This window comes from Bubalus kerabau, chromosome 15 (genome assembly GCF_029407905.1).
Source record: "Bubalus kerabau isolate K-KA32 ecotype Philippines breed swamp buffalo chromosome 15, PCC_UOA_SB_1v2, whole genome shotgun sequence".
NCBI lineage: Eukaryota > Metazoa > Chordata > Mammalia > Artiodactyla > Bovidae > Bubalus > Bubalus kerabau.
Window position 1 is genome coordinate 82,310,935 of NC_073638.1, and position 20,173 is coordinate 82,331,107.

The window sequence follows — 20,173 nt, forward strand, 5'->3', positions numbered from 1 at the left end:
TTGCAGGCAGATTCTTTACCACTGAGCCACCAAGGGAGCCGAGAGCTGACCCTAATTTCCTGCTAACAATCCTGTCTAGCTTTATCAGCCATTGGGAGCATGTGCGGTGATGAGAACAGCTCGGGAAAAACACAGAAATGAAAGCCCGCCAGCTCAGCACTGTGGCCAGAGGTGCGGACTCTGCCCAGATGAGCGGAATGGACGTGGCAACCCACTGGAGTGCTCGGTTAGCCTTGGCTGCCTCCTGTATAAAACGGGGGCGTTATTCCTGCGGGTGGGTCGACGATCCCTCTGGCTGAGGGTGGCTGGGTCCCTCACAGCCAGCTTTCCCCACAGCGCTTGGGGTCACACAAGGCTCCGTGCCTTGCGAGCCCTCCGTTGACGGGGAAGCAGGCATCTTTAATTCGACTGCAGCTAAACAAGCCTCCTCCTGATGAACCACTTGCCCGCTCAGTGAACGCTCAGGTGGACCCTTGTGCTTAACAGCTGAGCAAACACACGGTCTCCTTGGCTCCCCCTGGACTCAAGCTGGAAGGGAAACCCCTCCCGGCATAACGCCTGACGCTAGGAACCGGCCTCCGAACGGGACAGCAGTGCTTTAAAAACCATGGAGTCAGGGCTTCCCTGGTGGCCCAGTGGTTAAGATCCCACCTTGCACTGCAAGGGACGCCAGTTCCATCCCTCATCGGGGAAGATTCCACAGGCCGCGGAGCAACTAAGCCCACGTGCGACAGCTACCCCCATGAGCTGCAGCTACTGAGTCCTGCAGTCCGCTCGGCCAGAGCGGACGTGCGTGGGAAGCCCGGGGCTGCAACGAGCGAGGAGCTCCCCCTTGCCGAGACTCCAGGAACTGCAACCAGCGTGTTGCTCCCCCTTGCGGAGACTCCAGGAAAGCCAGCAGTGACGATCCCAGCGCGGCCAAAAAAAGAAACACATAAGTAAATCTTTAAAAACAAAAAGGAAGACCGTACAGTCAGATTTCTGGGGTGGAGAGGAGATTCTCCACTTTATGATTCATCAGTGGGAACGGAAAGGTTTTGCACCTAAATCTATACAGGTCTACGATTCAACCGCTCCATCCCCAGAGCACTTAGTTGTAAGAGTCCCTCCTCCCCCGGCCCCCTCCTACCTGCTGCCCCCCAGGCAGGGCTCTGTGGGGAGCAGGGATTCGGGCTGGCTGCTCATCTGGCCGGGAAGGTGGCCTGAGTCTCTAAGACGGACCAACCGGTGGGACCAGGAACCCCCATCACGGAGCACTGGAGAGCTGGATTTTGAGTCTGCAAACGTAAATGCCTCTGGCTCCGGGGCAGAGAAAGGGGCTGGGGAAAGCACATCTGTGGCCAGTGGGTCCACACTCAAAACGGCAGTCCCCTCCCCGTACACACACACGCAACCTAAGAAGGGAATCTTGGAAGACATGAGCAAGTACAAAATCGCAAAGAGGCTCTGGTCCCCCGTCCAGGAGGGGTGTCCATCCGTCACACAGAAAGCAGGCAGGTCCGAAGCCGGGTTAGGAGGGCCGGTCCACTCCAAACCGGAGGGTGAACTCTTGGGCTGTCTGGTCAAACAGCTCTGGGTCCTGTGTCAGCTGCTCCGCGAGCTCCAGCCGAACGGGCTCTCCCGGCTCCGGTTGATTCACCAGCATGTTGAGGGCCTCCAAGACTGGGGAGAGAAGTCGAATCAGGACATCAGGAGGGAGAGAAAAAACTCCTGGGAAGGAAGCGATGCTGCCCACTCCCGGATCCCCCTGAAACCCACACCAACCCACGCCTGAGGACGGCTCTACGAGCACAGCAGATGGCAGTCAGTGGCTTTCACAGTGTCACAAGCCCCGTTGCGGGGTCGGTGAGATCAACATGGTTTCTGGGTTCTGTTCCCTTTTCAGCCAGAACCGCTCTGCTTTTGTTGCCTCTGACTCTCTCAGACCCCGAGGACTGCCGCACGCAGGCTCCTCTGTCTTCCACTATCTCCTGGAGTTTGCTCAAATTCATGTCCATGGAGGCAGTAATAGGATTCCAAAAGTTTTTTATTTGGGGAAAAAGGGTTCTGAGGCTCAAGACTGGAAACCACTCCTGCCCCGTGGCTTGAAATCTTTCACGGGTGACTTTGGGAGCCGGGCGAAGACAGTGTCCCCCTCCCCCCGTGCCCGTAGGCATGCACACTGCGGCCCTGGGCTCTGGGCGCTCTGCAGAGCTCTGGTGCTCACCAAGGACCACGCCTCCCTCTCTTCCCAGCACTCTTGTTTCCAGGGTTAAGAACTCCCGAGCTGATCCAGAGGTGGGATATTTTTAAAAAGCATTTATTTATTTATTTGGCCTCTCTGGGTCTTCATTATGGATCTTTAGTTGCGGCCTGTGGGATCTAGTCCCCTGACCAGGGATCAAATCTAGGCCCCCTGCATTGGGAGTGTGGAGTCTTAGCCACTGGACCACCAGGGAAGTACCCAGAAACAGGACTGATCACATATTGATTACGTCCATAGACTAGGGCCACGGTGCCCGACATGTAGCTGCCAGCCATGTGTGGTCATCTTGATTTAAATTAATTGAAATTCATGACAATTAGGAAAGCAGTTCACGGGCACAACAGCCACACGTCAAGTGCCTGAAACCTACATGGGGCCAGTGTCTGCGGCACTGGACAGGGCTGCTATGGACCGACTCCATCACTGAAGAAAGTTCTGCTGAGCCGCGAGGTTCAGAGCCGGCCAAGGGAGGCCTCGAATCCCAGCTGTACCACCTGCCAGCTCAGGTAAGAGCTCAGCTCTCACACGCCTGTGTCCTGATGGGGCCGATGAGAGCACTATTTCAAGGGGCTTCTAGGAGGACTGAATGAGGTTGGTGTGTTAAAAATGGCTGGTTGCCTGGGTTAGAAAGTTCAGGTTCTCAGTGGTGCAGGGACGTACGTGAGACCAAGTCCTCAAGGGCCACCCAGCTCCCTTTTTGTATTCCTAAATTATGATTAATCCATTATAATTTCAATTGGTCATCCATGGATGTATACCAAAAATACCATACGGAAGAAAAAAGTGAATTTTTATGCTGGAGAGGGTGGGTGGAAGAGAAAACCCTCCTACATTGTTGGTGGGATAGGTAAATTGGTGAAGCCACTCTGGAAAACAGCATGCTGCTGCTGCTGCTGCTAAGTCACTTCAGTCGTATCCGACTCTGCGCGACCCCAGAGACGGCAGCCCACCAGGCTCCCCCATCCCTGGGATTCTCCAGGCAAGAACACTGGAGTGGGTCGCCATCTCCTTAGGTTCCTTCAAAAACTAAAAGTAGAGTTGCCGAATGGTCCAGCAATCGCAGCCTTGAGCATATACCCAGAGAAAACGCTAATTCAAAAAGCTACATGTACCCCAACGTTCGCAGCAGCACCATTTACAACAGACGAGACACGAGTGCAACCTAAATGTCCGTCGACAGACAAGGGGATAAAGAAGATGTGGCAGACACGCACAGGGAAATGCTGCTCAGCCACAAACAACAGTGGACGGAGCCCATCTGCAGCAACGTCCGGACAGACCCGGAGATCACCGTATCAAGTAAAGGAAGTGAAGGAAGTCAGGCAGAGCAGGACAAAGACCATATGTTATCCCTTACATGTGGAATCGTAAAAAGATACAAGTGAACTCATTTACAAAACAGAAACAGGCTTACAGACCTGGGGGAAAGCAGGAGAGGAGGGCTACGCCGGGAGTTTGTGGTGAGCAGATACAGACTGCTGTACGTAAAAGACGCAGACAGCAAGGCCCTGCTATGCAGCCTGGGCACCTGTTCTCAGTGCCTTGTGATAAACAGCAGTGGAAAAGAGTATGAAAAGAATACATACACACATGCATACCCGGATCACTTTGCTGTGGACCATAAACTAACACAACATTGTAAATGAACCATAAAAGTAAAGCCATGTCGCTCAGTCATGTCTGACTCTTTGAGACCCCATGGACTATATAGCCTGCCAGGCTCCTCTGTCCATGGGGTTTTCCAGGCAAGAATACAGGAGTGGGTGGCCATTTCCTTCCCTCAAAATTAACCATACTTCAGTAAAAAAAAAAAAAAAAAAAAAAAAACAACAACAACAACAAAGTGAACTAAAAAGATACCGTGTGACGCTTTTAGTGCAGGGTCAGAGTGCCTAATGAAGCAATGTACTCATTGTTATTAGGCCCGCCCCTTCGGCTGTCCTCACAGCATCGGACCTTGCCTCCATCACCAGTCACATCCACAACTGGGTATTTTTGCTTTGGCTCCATCCCTTCATTCTTTCTTAAGTTATTTCTCCACTGATCTCCAGTAGCATGTTGGGCACCTACTGACCTCGGGAGTTCCTCTTTCAGTATCCTATCATTTTGCCTTTTCACACTGTTCATGGGGTTCTCAAGGCAAGAATACTGAAGTGGTTTGCCATTCCCTTCTCCAGTGGACCATATTCTGTCAGCCCTCTCCACCATGACCCGCCCGTCTTGGGTGGCCCCACAAGGCATGGCTTAGTTTCATTGAGTTAGACAAGGGAATTCAACAATTCAGTCCCTCAGTCATGTCTGACTCTTTGCAACCCCATGGACTGTAGCCACCAGGCTTCTCCGTCCATGGAATTTTCCAAGCAAGGATAGTGGAGTGGGTGGCCATGTCCTTCTCCAGGGGATCTTCCCGACCCAGGGATCAAACCCAGGTCTCCCGCACGGCAGGCAGATTCTTTACCGTCTGAGCTACAGGGAAGCCCTAGTAGTCTCTTGCCTGGGAAACTCCACGGACAGAGGAGCCTGGGGGCTACAGTCCCTGGGGTCACAAAGGACTCCGACGTAACCTAGCGACTAAGCGACAGTAAACAGGAGCAACCGACATAAGAGCAGTCCCGGGACTCCCCTCTCCGACCCCATTCAGTCCAGGGCCCCTGTCCAGGGGGGCCCCCCTACCTTGGCAGGTCCTGGTGCTGGCTTTCCAGTTCTTCTTGCTGATGATGGGCAGGCACACCCTCCCGTCCCTATCCACGTTGGGGTGGTAGATCCTGGTGGTGAATTTCACCATCGGGGGCTGGAACGGGTACTCCCTGGGGAAGCTGATGCACAGCCTGAAGGCCTTGAGGTTGTAGGGTGGCCTCTCCTGTGCGAGAGAAGGGGTCACGCTCTGGGCAGAGGCACAGCTGCCCTCCTCCCCCCAGGACCTGGGCCTGGTTTCTGCCCTCCCCACCCTGCCCCAGGGTCCCAGGCTTCCTCCGCTCCACTCCGAACAAGGACCGTGAATGCAGACACAGACGGCACGTGCATTCACTTAGCAACTGGGCTGTGGGTCAGAGCGCCCTGGCCTGGCGCTCGCACGAGTCAGATCCTGGCTTCTGCTGTGCGCCTGAGGGCCAGCTGCCTCCCACCCTTAAGCCTCAGTTTCCTCTCTTGAAAAATGGGTGCAATTTGACTGGAGGCATCCTCAGGAACACCTTCGCTTCTTTTTATTATATCGGTAATTAACATCTTTCCAGTTTCATTGAAAAATAACTGATACACATCACTAAACTTAAGGCGTTGAGCTTGATGGTTGGATTCACATATGCTGTGAAAGAATTACCACAATAGGTTCAGCTGACACCCATCTTCTCATATAAAAAAATGAAGAGAAAGGATAAGGAAAAAAATGTCCCCTTGTGCTGAGAGCCTTTAGGATTTACTTTCTTGACCATTTTTCTAGGATGTGTCTGGTGGCCCAGTGGTTAGGAATCCGCCTGCCAGTGCAGGGGACATGAGTTCGATCCCTGGTCCAGGAAGATTCCATATGTCCTAGAGCAACTAAGCTCATGAAAGTGAAGTCGCTCAGTTGTGTTCAACTCTGTGACCCCATGGACTGTAACCCGCCAGGCTCCTCCATCCAGGGGATTTTCCAGGCAAGAGTACTGGAGTGGGTTGCCATTTGCTTCTCCAGAGGATCTTCCCGACCCAGGGATTGAACCTGGGTCTCCCGAATCGCAGGCAGACGCTTTACCGTCTGAGCCACCAGGGAGTCAACTAAGCCCATGCGCCACAAGCGCTGAGTCTGTGCTCTAGAGCCCGGGAGCTGCAAATACAGAAGCCCTCTCGCCCTAGAGCCATGCTCCACGACAAGAGGAGCCACTTCAGCGAGAAGCCGGAACACTGCAACTGGAGAGTAGCCTCTGCTCACTGCAACTAGGGAAAAGCCTTTGCAGTGACAGAGACCCAGCAAAGCCAAAAAAAAAAAAAAATATATATATATATATATATATATATATATAGTTAAGACGGTACATACTGTTATGGGTATTTTACCATCTTAAAACAACAATTCGGAACTGGAGTGCCTAAGCCTTGCCAGGAGCCAGCAGAAGACCCTCTAGACTTGAGCAACAGGAAGGCTTTCCTGCATCCGCTCTGTGCTGCCTGCTGCTAAGGGCTTGACACGCATTAGCCCACGTAGCGGGGTGTAGGGGTTATGTGGTCTTCGGGCCACGTGGCTGGAGTGTGAGTCGTGGCTCTGTCAACCCCATGCCTGTGCGACCTTAGGCGAGCAGCCGAATGTCTCTGTGCTCTCCTTAAAAAAAGAGTCACAGCCTTCGCCACAGGGCTTGGGTGACAATTAAGTGAGTCACTTCACTTTTCTTTTAAGGTAATGAAGAGTGCACCAGCTTTTCTTTTCTTTTTCTTTTTCTTTTTTTTTTTTTTTTACTATTTATTTATGTATTTGCTACACTGAGTCTTAGTTGCAACATGTGGAATCTAGTTCCCTGACCAGGGATGGAACCCAGGTGCCCTGTGCTGGGAGCACAGAGTCTTAGCCACCGGACCCCCAGGGAAGTCCTGCGCTAATTCACGTTAGGGATGTAGAGCATGGCCAGGCACATGGCAAGCACTCCATATGTGTCAGCTATTAGGGTAAGTATTTTGAGAACTCATAGTATTAGCATCAGGATTTCCAGATGAAACAAGTTCAGTGCATACAAGTAACCTGCCCAGGGTCACAGCAACACTGCCCAGATGGGGATTCAGCACAGTCGACTGGATTGTTCCACATGGGAGCAGTAATCCACACCCCTAGTGGGGGGACCCCAGGGCTCGGATGACCCCAGCACAGCGCACAGGGGCCTCCAGGCTGCTGCGAAAGCTCCAAACCCTTTCAGAACCTTCGTGGCAGAGAAGGCAGGAGAATGACCGTCAGGATGACATATGTGGGACTTCCCTGGTGGCTAAGACTCCGTGCTCCCAATGCAGGGGGCCCGCATTCGATCCCTGGTCAGGGAGCCGGATCCCACAGGCCGCAACTGAGACCTGGTGCGGCCAAATAAATAAACCTTTTGAAAAAAGAATGACATACGCGAGTTCAGAGTCAAGGTTTTAAGAAATTTCCTCTTCTTGAGCAGAAGGCAGAAAGGAAGCTGTGGTAGTAATGGGTGTGTCTGAGCAAATGCTGGACAGATAAAGAAAATGTGTTCTCGATAACGTGCAGAGGCTGGGGCTGGGACACAGACGCAAGACCAAGGGTGAGGCCTCAGCAAAGGGGGGCTCTAGGGCACTCGGGCTTCAGCAGTCATGGCAGGTGGGCTCCGGCATCATGGACGCAGGCTCTGGACCACAGGCTTAACGGAGTGGTGCATGGGCTTGGTTGCTCCGGCTATGTGGGATCTTCCCGGGTCGGGGATTGAACCCATGTCTCCTGCACTGGCAGGCGGATTCTTTACCACTAAGTCAACAAGGAAGCCTTTTTTTTTTTTTTTTTTTTTTGATGCTCTTTGTCTGCCGAAGCTTCCAAGATGAGCTAGTAGCTACTGGCTTGAAAAAGGGGTCTCCAACTAAGTCCAAAAGCCTTTTAGCCTCTTCATCAGTTGGCCTGGACCTCAGAAGCAATCAGTGTAGAGAGAGACACCCCCGTCTGCCAATGATCATCTCCAGTGAAAAAAGAATTCCATGACTTCCCTGATGGGCCAGTGGCTAGGACTCCACCTGCCAGTGCAGGGGACCCGGGTTCATCGCTGGCCCGGGAAGATCCCATACGCTGTGGGGCAGCTAAGGCAGTGTGCTGGTCATTGAGCCTGCACTCCAGAACGAGAGAAGCCACCCCAGTGAGAAGCCTCGGCACCCAACTAGAGATTGGTTCCCAGCCACAACTAGAGAGAGCCCGCGTGCAGCAACGAAGACCCGGTGCAGCCAAAAATAAGAAGAAAGGATTCTCAGGCAGGGAAAGTCCTCGTCCAGTCTAGCCCTCCCTGCCCCGGCCCCTGCCCTAAGTGGTCCAGTCCCAGGAGGGCCCCCGGATACTCACAGGCAGCAGGAGCGCGTGCCACACCAGCACATTGTCCTCCTCGCTGCACAGGTTCCGCAGGTACTTGGGAAGCTCCTTCTGCAGGTCTTCCAGCTCCTGCAGGGGCACAGAGCGGGCAGCTGGCCGAGTCTCCCCTCCTCCGGCACCCTCCCCCCTGCCCCCCACAGCAGACCGTCCCCAGTTCCAAGCAGGACAGAAGCCGGCATTCACTGCGCACTCAGAGTGCGTCCGGCCTGGTGCTCTGGGCCTTTAGTGAATCACCAGATTTTTAGCTTCACTCCAGCTCAGTAGGTACCAGGTGGAGGATGATGCAAATCACCAGGTCTTGATATTATAACCTGGGAGTAAACCTCTTGGGGCTTCCCTGGTGGCTCAGTGAAGAATCAGCCTTGGAATGCAAGGGACACCAGTTTGACCCCGGGGTAGGAAAGGTCCTCTGGAGAAAGAAATGGCAACCCTCTCCACTATTCTTGCCTGGAGAATCCCATGGACAGAGGAGCCTGGCAGGTAACAGTCCACGGGGTTGCAAAGAGTCAGGCACAACTGAGTGACTAAATAACAACATCACAGCTCTCCGAGAAGCCTTTTCTCCAGAAACCAAGGTGCTTCACGTCTGTCCTCTGGTTCTCTTCTAGGGAGCCACGAAGCCCTGCCTCCCTCTACCCACTGGTGAGCAGCATGGTGACGCGCCCTCATTGTGCCCGGGGCAGGGTGGGCAGGCAGCAGAGACATCAGCCTGTCCCCGTCAGACTGCCCCAGAGCAGGCCTGGGGAGGGGGCACCGCTCAGGCAGACGGCAGCAGAGGAGAACGCCACACGGCAAGCAGGGAAACCAGAGGACAAGCGACCACTCGCCTTCCCAGGAAGGCGGCCCGTCCCCTGAGCACCACTGAGCTCTCCCAACAGCGTCCTCCACAGACAGGTCGCTAGGGCACAGGCCTGCCCTCGAGAGCTTCACTGGAGTGGTGGAAGGAAGACGCTGTGCTTCTATGAATAAAGTGTGGACGCATAATAGGAGGGGAAACGGAAAGGTGGTCGCTGGGTCGTGAAAGACGCCAGGATTCTTGGCCTCTGGAGGAGACCGAGTTCAATCCTGGGCCTGTGACGAGGCTTGATTGCTCAAAGCTTTTGTGTCATAAAGTTTTATTAAAGCATAAAAAGAGAAAGCTTCTGACATAGACATCAGAAGAGGGCAGAAAGAGTGCCGCCCTGCTAGCCTTTAGCAGCATGTTACACACTCTCAGCAGGCTGTTAACTAGAGACAGGAGATGTCTCAAACCTCAGAGTGGCACCAGGCCCCTCACCCACAGCATGCATTCTGAGATGACCTTGGCACCATGTGAGTCATCCCGGGCCATAAAGCGATTGACATGAATGCTGAAGAAACACAGGTTTCCAAGGAAATATATAGTTTCTTTAACATCGACGAGGAAAACAATGTATGAGTAAAACACACAGGTTTGTCGAGCCCTTATCGGTTCTGAACCGACCTGAAGAAAGACAGAGTCCAGGGTAAATACACAGCTCATTAACATAGCGTAAGACAAACATTTCCATAGAAAACGCGTTGGTAAACTCAAGGTTTGCGAAAAGTTAACTTCAGGTGGAGCCAGGGCTCGTGATGGCAACACAGAATTTTAAGAAAAACCTCCTTTTAAATTTAGAGAAGGGAAAATATAGAGAAAAATATAGAGAAGGGAAAAAAATCCCACACTTGTTTGTTCCCTCCTGCGGCTTAAGAGAGCGATAAAAAACGTCCGACGCTTGCAGCCTGCTTCCTCCGTTTGGAGACCCCTGGCCTTCCTGCCAGTTACCCTCTCAAAAGGAGAAGAGAGGAGAGGGAAGGGGAGGGGAGTGGGAAAGCCTCACAGCAATGACAGTGAGCTGGGCCCTGCAGTATGAACAGGAGTCTGCCGTGCAGAGAGCTGGCGAGGCCCCAGGGCAGAGGGCCCAGTTAGAGCAGATGTGTACAGCGTGTCCTGTGCGAAGTTCACAGTTGTTACGGGAAAAGGATTCCACGGTCAAGCATGCTGGGAAACTCTAGGCTAAACCGAGTTCTTCCCTGAGGGACTTTCCAAAGCCCTTAACACTCTGCTGCACGTTGCCATGCTCTGAGACATGCGCCCCAGCGTGCAGCACACCTCAGATTCAGTATTAGACCAAGGACTTCTGCTCTCCATTTGGGGTTCTTTTCATGGGACAACTGACCTTTTCAAAAATGTATTTTCTTTTCTTTAAAGAAGTTTTTTTTTAATTGAAATATAGTTGCTGGGCAATATTATATGTTATGATACAGTGATTCACAATTTCTAAAGGTTATACTCTGTCTATAGTGATTATAAAATATTGGCTATATTCCCCATATTGTACAGTATATATATCCTTGTGGCTTATCTTATACTTAATAGTTTCTACCTCTTACTCCCTACTCAACACTGCCCCTCCCTTCTCCCTCTCCCCTCAGCAATAGATCTTAAAAAAAAAATAGATAAAAAGACATTTAGGGAATTCTCTGGCTGTCCAGTGGTTAGGACTCCACGCCTTCACAGAGTTTGATCCCTGGCGAGGGAACTAAGATCCTGTAAGCCACATGACACAGCCAAAAAATAAATAAATGTATTTAAAAAGAGACATTCAAGGGCAGGTCATATTTTTCTGGAACACTGAATGGGTGTAAACCAGAGGTTCTCAACCGGGGCGTTCCTTTATCTACCCGCCCCCAGCACTTTTGGCAATGTCTAGACCCAGAAAAACATCTATTTCTGCTTTATTGACTATGCCAAAGCCTTTGGCTGTGTGGGTCACAGCAGACTGTGGAAAATTCTGAAAGAGATGGGAATACCAGACCACCTGACCTGCCTCTTGAGAAACCTATATGCAGGTCAGGAAGCAACAGTTAGAACTGGACATGGAACAACAGACTGGTTCCAAATAGGAAAAGGAGTATGTCAAGGCTATATATTGTCACCCTGCTTATTTAACTTCTATGCAGAGTGCATCATGAGAAACGCTGGGCTGGAAGAAGCACAAGCTGGAATCAAGATTTCCAGGAGAAATATCAATAACCTCAGATATGCAGATGACACCATTCTTGTGGCAGAAAGTGAAGAGGAACTAAAGAGCCTCTTGATGAAAGTGAAAGATGAGAGTGAAAAAGTTGGCTTAAAGCTCAACATTTAGAAAACGAAGATCATGGCATCTGGTCCCATCACTTCATGGAAAATTGATAGGGAAACTGTGGAAACAGTGTCAGACTTTATTTTTGGGGGCTCCAAAATCACTGCAGATGGTGATTGCAGCCATAAAATTAAAAGACGCTTACTCCTTGGAAAGAAAGTTATGACCAACCTAGATAGCATATTCAAAAGCAGAGACATTACTTTGCCAACAAAGGTCCGTCTAGTCAAGGCTATGGTTTTTCCTCTGGTCATGTATGGATGTGAGAGTTGGACTGTGAAGAAAGCTGAGCGCCGAAGAATTGATGCTTTTGAACTGTGGTGTTGGAGAAGACTCTTGAGAGTCCCTTGGACTGCAAGGAGATCCAACCAGTCCATTCTAAAGGAGATCGGTCCTGGGTGTTCTTTGGAAGGAATGATGCTAAAGCTGAAACTCCAATACTTTGGCCACCTCATGCGAAGAGTTGACTCATTGGAAAAGACTCTGATGCTGGGAGGGATTGGGGGTAGGAGGAGAAGGGGACGACAGAGGATGAGATGGCTGGATGGCATCACCGACTCGATGGACGTGAGTCTGAGTGAATTCCAGGAGCTGGTGATGGACAGGGAGGCCTGGCGTGCTGCGATTCATGGGGTCGGACACGGCTGAGCGACGGAACTGAACTGAATTGAACTGAGACCCATTTCTGGCTGCCACATGTGGAGGAGTGCTGCTCCGTCCAGTGGGTAGAGACCGGGGGTGTGATAACATCCTTCAGAAAATGACTCAACCTCAAATATCAGTGGCGACAAAGTTGTGAAACTCTGGTATAAACAAAGGCAGAGAGAAAGGTCCCCAAAGACGGTCCACAGCTGGGGGAACCCTTCACACTGTGCCCCTGCTATACTTTCTCTGAGCCCCAAAATATAAGCACACCCTTATCCCCTGTTTCTTATCTTTCTACACTCCACCTCTGTTCATGCCAACAAAGGGCCCAGAGTCTATGACACCTCATTGATCTGCTACTAGAAGCATCTGCTGCTACCAGTTCCAGGATCGTCTGTGACTCCTGAGCAAGAAGGAAGCCCCATGGTGCACAGAAAAGCCCTGGAAGAGACATTTTCCCAACTTTACCAAAACTGAAGGAACTTGGACTTTACCTGTCATACATGAGTTCTGTCAAGACTTTTGCAAAGCCTGGAGGTGTTGAAACCCACAGCTGTCTCAACAGCTGTGTTGAGACACAGCTGTTCCCTGAGGCCTGCTCAGAAATCACCTGACTCAGAGGAACAGAAAATGAAAATAGAGAAGCCGCTGAAAGAACCTCTGGCTTGGAGCCTCACCAACCTGGGCTCAAATCCCAGCCCCACCACTGCTTGCCGGGTGACCCAGGACAATCAATTTAGTCTTTGTGAGCCTCAACGTCCCCATCTGTAAAATGGGGTAGAGGACTCATCTCACAGGGTTGCTGAAATGAGTGCTGTAAACTACCTGCCATTTGATGGTGCCGGGGAGACACAAGCTGGCTCCCAGCATTCCTGCTTGGTGGGAAAAACTCTCTGCCTCATCGCTGCCAACCTCCAGAGTTCAGTCCTTTGGGGCTGAGCCTTCTCTGTGCCCCAACCTGTGATCATTTTCTTCCCAGGGGCTGAGGGTAGCACCTCCTGTTCACCCTCTTCATGCCTGCACACAGGAGGGGCACTTCTGAGAGACTCAAAGCCTCAGGGGTGTCAGACCCACCTCCCCAGAATTGCTCCACCGTCAGGGAGATTCTTTACCATCTGAGCCACCAGGGAATACTCCCCTACCTTCCCCATCTATCTCCAATCCCAGCCACACCCCAGTCCCCCAAACACCTTGGGTTTTCCCACCTCCTGGGGAAAATCCCTCCCTCACCATCCTTCCCGACCTCACTTCAAAATTGTGTCCCTGATCAGAAAAAAGATAGACTTTTTTCATTTTCTCTGTCTCCGTACTTCCTAGAGCAGGAACCAGGGCATGGGAGGCGTTCAACAACATCTGTAGACCAAATGAACTCACACCATCTACTCCAAGTAACCTCCTGGGTTCGCCCTGGCAGCTTTTCTTCCGGAAAAAACCCTGAGAACTTTGCTCTCAACTCCTACTCAACGTCCCATACTTCTTGGGACTTTTTTTTTTTTTTTTTCCTGAGCGCGGCGGGGAGGCGGGGTGTCACTGCACGACTTGAGGGATCTTAGTTCCCCGACTGGGGATCCAGCCGTGCCCCTCCAGTGGAAGTCCTAACCACTGGACCGCCAGGGACGTCCCCCTTCTCGGGGCTCTAATGTGGGCACCAAAGCACGGGGGTCCTGGTTATCTCTGCTTAAAAGGCACCTGCCACCACAGCGCCTGGCTGCAGGAAGACGCCAAGGAACCAACCAACCCTTCCCGCACCGAAAACTGAAAGCCGCTCAGTGGTGTCCGACTCTGCGACCCCGTGGACTATACAGTCCATGGGATTCTCCAGGCCAGAAGACTGGAGTGGGTAGCCTTTCCCTCCTCCAGGGGATCTTCCCAACCCAGGAGTCGAACCCAGGTCTCCCGCTTTGCTGGCGGACTCTTTCCCAGCTGAGCCCTCGGGGAAGCCCCGCACCCGGGGACGCAGGTAACTGTCACAGTTTCTGGCAGGAGAAATGAAACTGAAACCGATTCGGGGGAGGCGGCTCATCCCCCAGCACAGCTCAGAGAGCTGGCGACACCCCGGTCCATGTCCTCCCACCCCCCGAAACTGCAGCCCCTCTCGCAGCCCCACTGGTCCGCGGGGAGGGGGCAGGGACGCAGGGACTCAGCGGCCCCGGGTCCCCTAAACGGGCTCGGGGAGCAGAGGGCGGGATGCGAGGAGAGGGGGCCCGGGCAGGCGCGCGGAGCCGCGCGGGAGGGGTTACCTTCGCCACCCGCTTGCTCGCCGTCATCTTAGGACCAAGTGCGGGGCTCCGGGGGACTAGCCAGACTCTGGAGCGGCCTGCGGGCTCGGCGCGCCCCGCCCCTGGGCCGCGCCCCCACGGGCCCCGCCCGCGCTCCGCTCCGCCCACCGCGGCCGCGGGGCCACCGAGGAGGGGGGGCGCGCCCGGGCCCCGATGGGCTCCAGAGCCGGGAGCTCGAGCGCTTTCTTGTCTAAAGCCCGGCGGGCCTTGGAGCGCGCGGCATCGCGGGGCGCCGGGCACCGGGCAGCGAGCACTCGGGGGGCGCGGGGCCTCGGCCTCCGCCCGAGGCCGCGCCGGGGCTCCACCCCCGTCTTCAGTCCGCTCTGCTCCAGACGCGCGCGGGCCCCGAGAAAACACGAGATCCTCGCCGTGCACGCGCAGCTCCCGGACCGGCCGCCTGGGGTCCCCACCGTCGGCGCCCTGAGCCCCTCCCGCGGATTCCCGGAGCCCCCCCCCCCCCCCCCCGGGCAAACCATTAACCCTCTCGGGCCCGTGTCCCAACTCTACAAATGGCTGGGAGACACCGGAGACGATGTCCGCCCCCAGGGCCCTCCCCTGGGAGTTTGGGGTCCTTTGTGCTGTCCGGCACTGGGTGGGGGAGGCAAAGACGCCTCCCCCACATGACCACTGGGTGCAGAGCACCCCGAGGGGCGCCCTCAGACCCATCCTCTAGCTTCGGGGGTCTGGTGGGCCTTTCAGTCCTTTTCTAGGTTCCGTTATTTGGTGGTCATGTATGGATGTGAGAGCTGGACCATGAAGCAAGCTGAGCGCCGAAGAATGGACGCTTTTGAACTGTGGTGTTGGAGGAGACTCTTGAGAGTCCCTTGGACTGCAAGGAGATCCAACCAGTCCATCCTAAAGGAGATCAATCCTGGGTGTTCATTGGAGGGACTGATGTTGAAGGTGAAACTCCAATACTTCGGCCACCTCATGTGAAGAGCTGACTCATTGGAAAAGACCCTGATGCTGGGAAAGATTGAGGGCAGGAGGAGAAGGGGGCGACAGAGGATGAGATGGTTGGATGGCATCACCGACTCAATGGACAAGAGTTTGAGCAAACTGTGGGAGTTGGTGATGGACAGGGAGGCCTGGCATGCTGCAGTCCATGGGGCCACAAAGAGTGGGACATGACTGAGTGACTGAACTGACTGACTGACTGACTGACTGAAGTACCTACTACCCTGCAGGAGGGCACAGGCAAACCAAGCCAGTACTCTTTCCTGGAGAATCCCACGGACAGAGGAGCCTGGTGGGCTACAGTCCATGGGGTCACACAGAGCCGGACACGACTGAGCGACTAAGGACGCTCACAAGCACCTATTACACGCAGATCTGGGGGACAGTTGGGTGGTGGCACCCCAGCATAGACTTCAGGGGCCTCCCTTACCTTAGCATGGGTCCAGCACACACCGCGGGCCTACTGTGTGCCCCAGAACACAGGCAGGGCTCTCCGCCCTTGTGCGAGGGCCGGGGCTCTTTCCCCCAGCATGAAGGTGAGGCCCTCATGGGCTTGGAGCCCCAGAGCACGGGGCAGCATCTGGGGAGCAGTCACCCAGTAACGGTGAGACTGGGTGAACCCATCTCCCTTACCCTCATCTCTTTCAGCTCAGAGGAGGCGGAAAACCAGAAAATATTTTGGGCACATATTTTGAGTTCTGAATTCACGGCCTCACTTATTGTTTATCTAGGTGTCTTGATACCAAACAACTTCTCTGCTGGTGTGTAGTATGTGTTTGCAGAATGATTTATTCTCTGTTTCATTGAATTCAATGAGTTTTAACTGGGAATCTTCTTGTTTTCTTTCTTTCTCTCTCTCTTTTTTTAAAATGTAGTTCCCTGAGCAGGGATCAAACCCGAGCCCACAACAGTGAAAGCACAGTCTTACCCACTGGACTGCCAGGGAATTCCCAAACAGGGTGTCTTCTCTCTGCCAGAAATGAATGGGACACTGTCCACAAGCTCTTAGCATAGGTATAAATGAAGGAACTGAGGCCTTTGAGCCCATCTCTGGTTGTTCATCTCAGTTAATAAGCATTTACTAGGGAGCACCAGGCAGTGACCACAGTGAGAACGTGGGGTCCTTGTACTTGAGAAGTTCTTGGCTACTGAGATGGTGAAAGAATACAGTCCCTGCATTTTTAATGCAAAGTGATAAGCGTTAGGCTACAGACAATCATCTGATGCTGTGGGAGCCTGCAGGAGGGTACTGGATCCGGCCTCAGAGAGAGGCAGTGGTTTCCTGGAAGAGACAAAGTTAATTACAAGTGAATTGCAGACATTAGCCTATGAAATTACTCAACCCGTAAAAACTAACCACACCAGGTTTCAGGGCCACTCTCTTCTGAGATGGCTCCCATTCTATCTGTGGAGTGTGTTGCTCTCTAAATAAATCCACTTCCTACCTATCACCTTGTCTCTCACAAAATTCTCTCTGCGATGAGACATCAAGAGCTTCATTAAGTCTTGAAATTAAGGTGTGTGATCTCAGCTAAAAGACCGTGGGTTCAAGTCCAAGTCTGAGTCACAAGGTTTCAGAAGAACTGTTTTTACTTTTCTCTAATGTAGTTGGCTTGTATTCATTTCTTCCACAAAATTTAATCAGCACCTGCTTCTGTGAGGCCTGTGCTGAGCTTTCTGCGGGACATGGAGAGGGCTGAGGTCAACCTTTGTCTTTACCATTGAATCAGAGACGTGTGTCTGTACAGACAGCAAAAGGTTGCGGGGAAAAGACCTCTAAGTCACCTCTCTGAAACTGAAAACAAACCGAAAACCAAGCACATAGATATAGAGAACAGGTAGGTTGGTAGAGGTGAGGGGTGGGAGGTGGGGGAAGTAGGTTCCAACTTCCAGTTGTAAGTAAGTCTTGGAGAAGTAATGTACAGCCTAGTGACTAATAGTTAATGATACCGTATTTTATATTTGAAAGTTGCTTAGAGAGTAGATGCTGTTGTTCAGTCACTCAGTCGTGTCTGACTCTTTGTGACCCCATGGATTGCAGCACACCATCACCAACTCCTGGAGTTTACTCAAACTCATGTCCATTGAGTCGGTGATGCCATCCAACCATCTGGTCCTTTGTTGCTCCCTTCTCCTCCTGCCCTCAATCTTTCCCAGCATCAGGGTCTTTTGCAATGAGTTGGCTCTACGCATCAGATGGCCAAAGTATTGGAGCTTCAGCTTCAGCATCAGTCCTTCCTATGAATATTCAGGGTTGATTTCCTCCAGGATGGACTGGTTGGATCTCCTTAAGGGACTCTCAAGAGTCTTCTCCAGCACCACAATTCATTTGTTCGGTGCTCAGCCTTCTTTGTGGTCCAACTTTCACATCCATACATGACTACTGGAAAAAACACAGCTTTGACTAGATAGGCTTTTGTCAGCAAAGTAATGTCTCTGCTTTTTAATATGCTGTCTAGGTTGGTCATAGCTTTTCTTCCAAGGAGCAAGCATCTTTTAATTTCATGGCTGCAGTCACCATCTGCAGTGATTTTGGAGCCCAAGAAAGTAAAGTCTGTCACTGTTTCCACTGTTTCCCCTATTTATTTGCCATGAAGAGATGGGACCAGATGGCATGAATGTTGAGTTTTAAGCCAACTTTTTCACTCTCCTCTTTCATCTTCGTCAAGTGGCTCTTTAGTTCCTCTTTGCTTTCTGCCGTTAGGGTGTTATAATCTACATATCTGAGGTTACTGATATTTCTCCTGGCAATCTTAATTTCAGCTTGTGATTCATGCAACCTGGCTTTTCACATGATGTACTTTGCATGTAATTTAAATAAGCAGGGTGACAATATACAGCCTTGACCTACTCCTTTTACAATTTTGAACCAGTCAGTTGTTCCATGTCTGGTTCTAACTGTTGCTTCTCGACCTGCAGAGGTTTCTCAGGAGACGGGCAAGGTGGTCTTGTATTCCCACTATTTAAGAATTTTCCACAGTTTGTTGTGATGCACTCAAAGGCTTTAGTGTAGTCAATGAAGCAGAAATGGATGTTTTTCTGGAATTTCCTTGCTTCATCTATGATCCGACAGATGTTGGCATTTTGATCTCTGGTTCTTCTGCCTTTTCCAAATCCAGCTTGTACATCTGGAATTTCTCAGTTCATGTACTGTTGAAGCCTAATTTGGAGGATTTTGAGCATTACCTTGCTAGCATGCAAAATGAGCACGATTGTATAGTAGCCTGAACATTCTTTGGCATTGCTCCTCTTTGGCATTAGAATGAAAACTGACCTTTTCCAGTTCTGTGGCCACTGCTGAGTTTTCCAAATTTGCTGGCATATTGAGTGCAGCACTTTAACAGCATCATCCTTTAGGATTTGAAATAGCTCAGCTGGAACTCCATCACCTCCACTAGCTTTGTTCACAGTCATGCTTTCTAAGGCCCGCTTGACTTCACATTTCCGGATGTCTGACTCTAGGCGAGTGACCACACCATCATGGTTATCTGGGTCTTTAAGACCTTTTTTGTACAGTTCTTCTGTGTATTCTTGCCCCTTCTTCTTAATCTCTTCTGCTTCTATTAGGTCCTTACTGTTTCTGTCCTTTATTATGCATGAAATGCTCCCTTGGTATCTCTAATTTTCTTGAAGAGATCTCTTTCTTTCTTGAAGAGAGGGGTTTCCCATTGCATTGTTTTCCTCTATTTCTTTGTTCTTCTTTGATATAAATAAGAATATACTCAAGGGACTTCCCCGGTGGGCCAGTGGTTAAGAATCCTGCTTGCAATGTTGGGAGCTTGGGTTTGATCTCTGATCAGGGAACTAAGATCCCACAAGCTGCACCAACTCAGAGCACACACCGCAGCTGCTGAGCTGGAGCGCTCCGGGGCCGTTTGCCACAGCTAGAGAGTCCTTGTTGGGCAACCAAGCGTCCCACGTGATGCAGTGAAGATCCTGCAAGCTAAAAAAAAAAAAGAGTATAATCAAGACTGGATTTGTTATTGTATTTATTTTTTCTTCTGATTTAAAAAAAAATTATCAGAGTGTAGCTGATTCACAAAGTTGCATTAGTTTCAGCCATACAGCAAAGTGTACCAATCATCCATATACATATATCCACTCTTTTTTATATTCTTTTCCAATATAGGTTATTACAGAATATTGAGAAGAACCCCGTGCTATTCAGCAGGCCCTTAATAATTATATGTTTTATGTACAGCAGTGTGTGTAGGTCCATCTCGAGCTCACAGTTTATCCACCCCCAACCCAGCTTCCCCCCCGGGAACCATAACTTTGTTTCCTACATCCGTGACTCTACTTCTGTTTTTTCCTTCTGATTTTAAAAGAAATTAAAATTAAAGCCTTTTCACAGGCCCCTGAAAGTGTTCTGGGCTCAAGGCCCTGTGTCTGGTTGGCCCTGATTCATTCTGTCTTTGGTGAGGGCTACTGAGTTTCCATGTACAGAGGCAATGTCAAATTTCCTTTTTATATACGTGTATTCAAGTAAGCAAAATGAGTCCCACAGTCAGCTCAGGCTGCCATAACAAAATTCTAACACCTCTTCTAGGTGGCTTAAACAATGTAAATTAATTTTCTCACAGTTCTGGAGGCTGGAAGTTCGAGATCAGGGCGCCAGCATAGGAGATGCCCAGGGAGGTCCCTCTCCTCTGTGTCCTCAGGGGGAGGAGGTGTGTGTGTGTCTCTCTGCCTCTTCTTAGAAGCCGTTTGTCCTATTGAACTAAGACCTCACCCTTAGGGCCTCACTGAACCTTTTTTTGGCCTCAAGACATGTGGGATCTTAGTTCCCTGAGCAGGAATGAAACTCGAGCCCCCTACATTAGAAGCAAAGTGTCTTAACCACTGGAGAGCC

The 20,173-nt window shown here is 51.4% G+C and overlaps 1 protein-coding gene across 1 annotated transcript; it reads right to left on the minus strand.

Annotated features, from left to right (window-relative positions):
- Positions 1-32: 32 nt before the first annotated feature.
- UBE2L6 (ubiquitin conjugating enzyme E2 L6) lies at positions 33-14,716 on the minus strand. Its single transcript, XM_055547171.1, has 4 exons — positions 14,326-14,716; positions 8,265-8,360; positions 4,919-5,105; positions 33-1,662 (listed from the first exon to the last, which is right to left on the minus strand). The coding sequence occupies exons 1-4, from the start codon at positions 14,350-14,352 to the stop codon at positions 1,511-1,513; spliced, it is 462 nt and encodes a 153-aa protein (XP_055403146.1). The 5' UTR covers positions 14,353-14,716; the 3' UTR covers positions 33-1,510.
- Positions 14,717-20,173: the final 5,457 nt, after the last annotated feature.